Below are 9534 nucleotides of genomic sequence, written 5' to 3' on the forward strand. Positions count from 1 at the left end.
GGCTGTTTCCAAGTTTTAGCTATTACAAACTGTGCCGCTATAAAGATAGGTGTGCATATATCACTGTGATGTGATTCTTTTAATTCTTTTGGAAAGATACCCAGCAACAATAACAATTTTTATGTTATAAAGTAATCAATACTCAGTTTGATCTGAAGTCATGGGAATCAGAACAGTCACAACATATCATGCAGACTTGGTTGTCTCAGGGCCTCACCCTCCCTAATGTGTGTTCACGTCATTTTGAGAAAAGAGTAGGATGGCCCTTCAGATGGCAGCATCTGCTACTGTTTGTCCCAACACCAGAGGCTGCAGGCTGGGAGATTATATTTTATGAACATTGTTGGTCTTGCAACACAGAAGCACATCTCCAGGCCTTCGCTTAGAACCTTTTGCCATCCTACAAAGCCCAGGGTCTGCTCTGAGAACCAGATCAGATTGTAGCAAGCAGAAATGTAGCCTAAAAGTATGCTACCTGTGTTTTTATGTATCAGTTTTACATTATTATTCATAGTAAATAGATATTTTAACTGTTTAGTTTATTAAATGTTACCTAAAGTCTTTGTTTTTAGCAAAACATGGAGAAGTTGTCTCATTGTCAAACATAACTTACTTCTCTTAACTATGGAAGAACTACTTGAGATGAACGCTTTTCCAGCAAGCCCTAGGAACTTTTTAAGGATTTCTTTAAGGTCACCAAATGTAATTTCAAAATCCAGCAGGTAATCATAGGGTTGAAAAACTGGGAGTATTTAACTAGGGCCATTTCTTTTTATAAGGTAGCTTCATTGTGGGAAAATTTCCTAAGAGATAATAGACATTGTGGATTCAGTGGCAATTATATTGTTAAGTTAAATTATCTTGCTCTTCTTTTGCATTTAGAGAAATTGCTAACCTTTGTTTCCTCCATCAGTGAAGAAATACAAGCAAGTATCACTTCAGAAAGAAAGAGCAAGAAAGCCAAGATAGTTAGGTTTTTCAGTCTGTCATCCCCTAAGTAGGTAGCTTGATCTTGCATGCACTAACATACACAGATATATGAGGAATTATTAAATTGCCTGACTGAGAATCTATTCTAAGAGCATGTGAATCAAGCACACCAGTACTCTTCAAACAGAATCATAGACCAAATCACTATGTGTCACTAGGAGGAAATGAGGAGTTTTCTCTCTTGAAGGTCCTGACAAATAGATCCATTTCTCATCTCCACTTCTGCTCTCCTGATCTACCACTCATCAACTGATTGCTTTGGTAGCTCCACCTTTTCTGACAGCCTGGGATGTTTTGCCTGATTTAATGAACAATGCAAGGAGATGAGATTGATTTTTCCTGAATGAATATTTGCAAAGCCAGACCTTCTAAATCTTGAATCTGAACCAAGTAGAAGCTACTTTTTCTCCTTTTGTGTTCCTCCAGCCCTTCTTTGTGTTCCTCTTAGATCTCTAATACTCTACCTTTTTAGTTTTGTTTTGATTTTTTTGTTGTTTTTTTTTTTTTGTACTGGGGATTGAACTTGGGACCTTGTGCTTGCAAGGCAGGCAGCAAAACCACTGAGCTAAATCCCCAGCCCAATTACTTACTTCTTTATCTCCTCCTCTAGGTCATAAGATCTTTATAAAGAGAACTATTTTTTTCACCTTTGTTTCCCCAGGGCTTTCACAGTGGATCTATCCCCCTAACACGTTCCTATGCAGAGTACTTTTCTCATCTCCTCTCTCCCCACAAGTAAAGGTTTATCCTGCTATCTTCACAAGTTGGAATTCTATTCAAGGTTTCCAGGGACCTCTTCCAATCAGACAGTAATTCTACTGCTCTTCTTGTTTCCATCTCCTTGACTACCTGCACCAACCCTTCCTTTTCTCCCTCCTGTATTATTGTCAAAGATATTTTTTTCCCACCCACGCTATCTCCACCCTCATAGAAAACAAAGGGTGTGTTGTGGGAAGGAAGTTACTGGCTTGGAAGAAAAGGTTTCAAAGTCCAGTTCTAAAGCAGCCTGGTGAGAGCCTGTTAGGTGCCTGTCCTTGGCCATTGCTCCCTGCCCCATTGCCTGCTACTCAGTGTTAACCAGACAGGGCTGGCTCTGCTCCGCAGTGTCAGGGTTTGAGAGGCAGTGGAAGCTCACATTTGCTGCCTCAGAGATGCCACATGTAACAGGAAACCCAATCTGTTTCCCATTTATGTTTTCATTACTAATAGATCCTGAGTATCCTTAATTTGGATAATTATGACTGCTATGAAAACACTACCTCAAAATATTCATGTTCTTAGATAAAATGAGTGCCTTGTCTCTTCTACTTAATATTCTCACTGAATTATACATTCTGTTTCTTACTAATCGTGGACTTAGTCTCTTCTGCTTTTCTCTAAGGGAAGAAAGTAATTTTAAGGAAAACATTAAGCCAGGAATACATATATTTCCCTGAACTATATGTGAGTAACTAACTGCATTTGGGGGCAGTGTGCAAGGAAAGGAAAAGAAAAGAGGGATAAGATTTATTGAATATCAGCTGAGCATGATAGCTCACACCTGTAATCCCAGAACTTGGGCAGACTGGGGCAGGAGAATTACAAATTCAGGCCCAGTCAGAGCAACTTAATGAATGACATGGTGAGATCTTTTTTGAAAGAAAAAGGTCTAGAAGTGTAGCTTGGTGTGAAAGTCCTAGATTCAATCTTGAGTACTGCAGAGGGAAAGATTTATTGAATACCACTATATGCCAGGTATTATACTAGACAGTGGGCAAAGGACTGAAATAGCCTACATGCCCAGAACAATGATGTAAGCCTTATTTCCATTTTACAAATAAGGAGACGTAGGTGCAAGATCACATAGCTGAGGTCAAGGAAAGATTCAAACCTGGTCCTGACTCCAGAGCTCCTGGTCTTGCTGTAGAAATCATCAGTATTGGAGATCCTTCGTGGGAGGACTTACAGCAGTTGTTAATATGTGCACATCCTCCAAAGGATGTTAGTGATCAGAAAATGTTATTGTCTTAGGGCTTGTCTTCCTGCTTTCCTCCCTGTTAAACTTTCTTTATTATGTAAACAAAGTTGAATGACTTATGGCAAAGACTCCTTCCACCTGTGGCAGATGTCTCCCAGACTTTTCTCCCACCCACAGAAGCTGGTACCCTTCTAAAACACAAAAATTCACTTAATTACTTTTTTCCTTAGCAAGAGCAACATTCTATTAACAAAATGGCTCACAGAGTCTTCTCAGAACTTCATTGCAAAGGAAATGAAACTATTAAAAGACTGTTGCTCTGTAATTCAGGAAATTGAATCAGCTCGTTTGGAGCCATAAGCAGAAGACTTGAGCTGTACTGAGCCACATAATATGAGACTAAACAGTGCCCTGCTCTGAAAGAACTATGCCGTGCAGAGGAGTCATGAGCTGTCACTGTACAGGACCACATAAATCTTCAAATGCTTGCTTATCTTTATCCCCTAAAATTACAGTTTTTCACCTGAGATGAGATTGTTTGATGTTAACATTTGGAGTGATTTTTTGAATCTTTTATTCAGCTTTTCATTGCAGTTCACATATTTGTGAAAATATATCATTTAATAAATAAAGGAAGAATTTCTGCCAGTAAATAATTATTAAGCTTGGTTAATAGGTACATGAAGGTTCATTGCCTCTATTGCTAATACATATTCTAAGTTTTCCTTAATAAACAACTTAAAATATTTTTGTAATTAACTCACATTCTCTGTGTTCCTCCTATACTGCTGCACCGGAGAACCCAGTGTTTTCTTCCTCCATCCACCAATTTAAGATGCCAGTCAAATTTAGACACATTGAGCATGAAAGATAGGGAAAGGTTGGACTTATGAGCTCTGATATACTTCTTCTATGACATGAGTAGTCATACTTATATTTTAGATTCTAAGTTCGTGTAAGAACAGAAATAATGCTGCAGAGTATATAAGAAATGACACTCTGTGTGGGCAGGTATGTTTGTTGTGTTTTTCCTAAAGCTAATTTAGCTCCAGATCCTCATCACCAGAGTTTTTTAAGAGGTTCAGTGTCAGTGATTACAGATCTTGTTTTTAAGAAAATCTGTCTAGAATTTACAGATTAGGCAACAAGATTACAGTGTGCCTTTTCCATGTCCTACTAGAACATTTAGAAGTGCTCCTAGAGATCTTTAGCTCCAGACCCTAGATCAGTGGTGGTGAACCTATGGCACATGTGCCATAGCAGACACACAGAGCCCTCTCTGTTGGCACATGAGTCAAGTTGCCCCAGCAGCCAAGCATCAGATGATGACACTTTTCTGAACTAAAATCTCAGAATTCAGGTTTAATCACAGAATTGGCACTCCGATAAATAAGTGGGTTTTGGGTTGCAGTTTGGGCACTCGGTCTCCAAAAGGTTCCCTGTCACTGTCCTAGACCCATCCGATATGGTAGTCACACGTGGTCACTGAACACTTGAAATGAGGCTGGTGCAACTGGAGAACACATTGAAATGATAACATTGTAGATACCATGGTTGGTTGGTTGGTTGGCTTATTGATTGATGGGGATGGGGTTTCCTCTGTTGGCCCAGGCTGGCCTCAAATTTGTGGGCCTAAGTGATTCTCCCACATCACACTACCAAGGTGATGGGACTACAGGCATGTAACACCCAATCTGGTTTTTACTGAGATTTAAATAAAATATATCAAAATTTGGAACTTTTCTTATCACTGGGTGTGGTGGTTGCATGCCTGTAATCCCAGCACTTGGGAGGCTGAGGTAGGAGGACTGTCATGAGTTCAAACCCAGCCTGAACTAACAGCAAGACCCTGACTCAAAAATAAATAAAATAAATAAATAATTTGTTTTTAATTGGGAAGGCAAGGAGGATAGGGAAAGTAAAAAAAATCAAAATGTAGTATGTATATATATCAAGGCCCCAAGGTGAATGTGATCACTATGTATCATAAGTGTGTCCTAATAAAATAAAACTAAAAATAAATTTCCAACACCCCACGGAAGCTGAGGCAGGAGTATCACATATTCAAGCCCAGCCATAACTAAGCAATTTAGCAAGAGCCTATCTCAAAATTTTTTAAAGAAGAGGCCTGGGGATGTAGCTCAATAGGAAGGGCCTGGGTTCAATCCCCAGTATGGCCAAAAGTAAAATTAAAAAGTTAATTTCAGGGCCTCGCAAGTGGGAGGTCCCGAGTTCAATCTCTGGTATCAGAAAAAAAAAAAAAAAGTTAATTTCATTTATTTGATTTTTAACTTTTTAAAATGTGGCTAGTAGAAAATGTAAGGTTGTATACATACCTCTTTTTTTTTTTTTCATAGCAGTACTAGGGATTGAACCCTTTGCACGTGGCTGCATCCCCAGCCTCTTTTGAGACAGGGTCTTACCGAGTTGCTGAGTTGCCTAGACAGGGCTTAAACTTGTTATCTTCCTGCCTCAGCCTTCCAGCATGCTAGGATTACAGGCATGCACCACCATGCTGACTTCATACTATATTTCTATTGGACAGTGCCACCCTAAAGTTTATGGAAAGATAACTTCTGTTTGATTGTTTACTTCTGACCAGTGTCCAGACTATAAATTAAATGTTAACTGTAAATGATTTCCATTTATAACCAAGAGGCAACTCCAGAGGTTTTGATTTTATGACTCTGTGGAGTATTAAATAATTTTATATGTAATTTGGTGGGTTTAATTTATGTTTTATTTGCCTTAACACTTTGCATTTATCTCTAATGGTTGCACCAAGAAGAATCTTGTTATAAATTAAAAGTTAGATTATGTCAGTTTCTGGCAATTCTCTAGCTCTTGATGTACTCAAAAAGATGATTGGTCCTGTTGGTCAAAAGATACAATGGACATACACTTAAGTGGTACTCGGAACTATTTATTTTATTTGAAATAATGTTTGATTGACTTGTCTTGCTTCCCTAAAAGGCAAGGAAAGGGAAGTGGAAATATGGAATAATGCTGGTACCAAGTAACAACTGTTTTATTTTGCTTTATCTGATCATATGTTTATATAAGCAAAGGCAGAGAAACTTTGTTTTGAAATTCCAGACTTCATCCCCAAAGACAACATTGCCAAGGTCCTCATTTCTAGCACTGACCCCACAGAAATGCCTCAGCTTGGGGCTATTGCTGTTCTTTCTACCTCCACCCATAAGGAGAAGAATGGTTGCTTAGTTTTGGTTTTTTAAATGTGGCCTTCATTTAAACAGCTAAAGCCATTTGAGAATAGCTATGCTGCTATTTTCTAGGTACACAGAATCACTGTTTGGAACCTCTTAGAACAATTGTTCTGCTAACGCTTTTGAAAATGTATTTGAGGGCTGGGTGTGGTGGCACATGCTTGTAATCCCAGCACTCAGGAGGCTGACGCAGGAGATTCATCACAAGTTCAAGGCCAGCCTGGGCTACATAGTAGGACTCTATCTCAAAAAAACAAAAACAAAAAGAAGAAGAAAGAAACTGTATTTGAGGTGGAATAACAAATAGGAACATGTTATGTATTCCATTTGGCTATGTTTTGCTTATCTGTTTGCCTGTGTTATCAGCTTGCTACTGAACATAGAAGACAAAACAAGGCAGTAATAAATAACAGCCTTTAGGTTTAAGCTCCAAATCTCTTAGCTACCTAAATAAATAAATAGTAAAGAGCTATAGTACTGGCAGAACAGAACATCTAGATGAGGAAAGCTGAAGTTCCTTTTTCTTCACTCCTGCCCCCTTTGCTTTTTGTGTCTAGAGATTTGGAGAACTGCTGTGACCATGAATTATTAGGCATGATGTTTTATTTTGTTAGGTTGGAATGAAATACAGAAACCTGATCCTGAAACCTGGGGGATCTCTGGACGGCATGGAAATGCTCCAGAATTTCTTGAAACGTGAGCCAAACCAAAAAGCGTTCCTAATGAGTCGAGGCCTGCATGCTCCGTAAGCTGGAATCTCTGGTAGCCGTCCATGTCTGGAGGACAAGTCGACCTCACCATATGTTACTGGCCTGGAAACTGAAGGGAATTTTTTGCATATGAAAACTTAGATTTCTATTGACTGCCGTGTGTTTTTCACTTTAAAAAATTATATAGATGTAAATGGAATTATAAATACTGTGACCTAAGACCCAATGGAAAATAACTGTACTATAAAATTTCATAAAAATGCATTTGATTTCTTTTGAAAAAAGTTTCATATGAATGTAATTTGATTTTTACTATTATACTCTAGATAATATAATGTAAAAGGGCTAAGAATTTTTAAATTGAATCACATACATGATATAATTTGATCCTTCTTATATCTTGAAGTTTTGTACTTGGGATTTTTGGATCGATAAATGAGTTATCACATTCCTCTGGTAAATATTTTCTTGGAGCCCTGTGTCAACTGTGATCCTCCATCCTGCAATAGGGTGTGACCTCTCTTTCACCTGCATACCTCAAGGCCAGAAGCATGTGCCTTGGTAATATGTTTCCCTTCATATACTGGGCCTCGTGATTCCCAGCTTTCAGCCGCACTTGAGTTATATTCCTCTTTTTGAGTTTGGTGTCTTGTTTTGGTTTTTTTTTCCCCTTGAAGTTCAGTTACACTGTACCAAAGTTTTATTTTGTTTGGGGTTTTTGGTCCTGGGGATCAAACTCGGGTCCTTGTGCTTGCGAGACAGGTGGTGAAACCACTGAACTAAATCCCCAGCCCCTATTTTGTTTTTGTTTTAACTGAACTAGCCTAATGTATATTGCAAGTCTTTTTTATCTTGTATGAAAGGATTTGTGTTTCAGACTCAATTCCACTTCAGCATACAAGATTGTCAATCTGGTATAGCTGCCAATTAGAACACTAAAGTAAAATGTCTTTTTAGATTCTCTTTTGTAATAAGGAGTAATGACTGCCTCCTTTACTATCCACAGCTCCCACAATAATAGGTGGATACTTATTAGAGTGATGTAGGAAGAGAGCTGATGCTAATGTGGAATGTTTATATAAAGAGTTCAGAAATTCCAAAAGAGGAGCCAGGCATTGTGACACACGCCTGTAAAGCCTAGTACTCAGGAAGCTGAAGCAGGAGGATCACCATGAGTTTGAAGCCAACCTGGGCTACATAGTGAATTCAAGGCCAGCCTGGAATACATAGCAAGATACTGTCTCAAAAAGAAAAAAACATCCAGAAGAGTAGATTCATATAGAGTTTTGGATAGCTGCTCCAAAATATAATGTGTATGCTGAAACTCACCTCTGGGAAGAGGCTCTTCAGTAGCCTGTTTTAACTGGTCATTTTTACTTGATGCAAACCTTTGGATCTCTCTTTAACTCTCTTTAGTCTGGGCCTAAATTCCATATCTGCAACAGACCAGTAAACTCATAGTACTTAGTTTTCCTGTAGGAGAAAATCGAGACAGAGTAATTTTAAAAATAATTTTATAATAATCTTTGTTTTCAGGGCTAGGGATGGAACCCTGGGTCTTGTATGTGCTAGCCATTGCTCTATCAGTTACACCCCAACTCCCCCCGCAAAAAAAAACTTTGTATCTCTACAGTAGTTTACCGAGACACACCTGAGGTATATGACTTTGCTGGTCAGGACAAAATTACAATCTTACTATGCTTTAGTTCAGATGGACTTTGTAGTAAGTAAAATTTTATTACACTGCGTAATAAAGTTAGAGATAGCAATGAAAACAAGAGCTATAGCAACGTGAAAGGAATTCCAATATCATTCTTGCCAAGCAGAAGCAGATACCTAAACATCCACATGAAATCCTACCCTCCCATTTGAGACGTTACCTGGCCGTTATCCCTCTGATACCTAACTTAGTGTCACTGTCCCCAAAACTATTTTTATGGTGTTTTTCCCCCCAGACTCTTGTTTTCTACTTTCCAATTTAAAACAGTCCAGCTTTTTGTTGTTGTTGATGCCAAATGTGACTTTTCACAGTAACTGGCATTTAAATGTTACTTTCGTATGAAAGCTAAAAATTGGTGTGGAAGCTGGGGGTGGTGGTGCATGCGTATAATCCTAGCACTTGGGAGGCTGAGGCAGGAGGATCGCTGTGAGTTGGAGACCAGCCTGGGCTACATAGTGAGTTGTAGGTCAGTCTCAACTACATGGTGAGACCCTGTCTCATTTAAAAAAAAAAAAAAAAATGGTGTGGAAAAGGCAGCACATAAAAGTTACATTATTGTCCACCAGACTGAACTCACATTTCTCTGACACTTTAATGTTAAAACTAAAAGGCATAGGAGAGCAAAAGCACATTGTTCTTTTTTTTTTTTTTTTTTATTTAGGTTGACTCATATTTAAATCTAGCAATAAGCTGCAACACAATCAAATACTCTTTTACAAAACATTCACTAGCATACTTCAAAAATATTGACTTCCTTTTGAAAGTCTTAAATGTAGGCATCTATTGGCTTCTTTTCCCCCATCGTAGCACAGTTATCGCTGAAATACTCTGTGCTAGTCAGCTTATAGTTATTGTTACAAAGTACCTGAGAATAACAACTTAAAGGAGGGAAAATTGATCTTGGGCTCAGTTTGAGGGTTTTTACTCCAC

The 9534-nt window shown here is 38.5% G+C and overlaps 1 protein-coding gene across 4 annotated transcripts in view; it reads left to right on the top strand.

The window, feature by feature from the left end:
* Positions 1-7588, top strand: part of Nln (neurolysin) — an 83442-nt gene extending 75854 nt beyond the window's left edge. For all 4 annotated transcript variants that reach the window (XM_019209462.2, XM_019209461.2, XM_033761160.1 and 1 more), the window contains one exon: positions 6789-7588. In XM_019209462.2, coding sequence (XP_019065007.1) covers positions 6789-6923 — 135 coding nt within the window. In that variant the 3' untranslated portion in view covers positions 6924-7588. The remainder of the gene's footprint in view (positions 1-6788) is intronic.
* The last annotated feature ends 1946 nt before the right edge of the window (positions 7589-9534 follow it).

Source organism: Fukomys damarensis, unplaced genomic scaffold, assembly GCF_012274545.1.
Source record: "Fukomys damarensis isolate Sample0158 unplaced genomic scaffold, DMR_v1.0_HiC HiC_scaffold_1, whole genome shotgun sequence".
Taxonomy (NCBI): domain Eukaryota; kingdom Metazoa; phylum Chordata; class Mammalia; order Rodentia; family Bathyergidae; genus Fukomys; species Fukomys damarensis.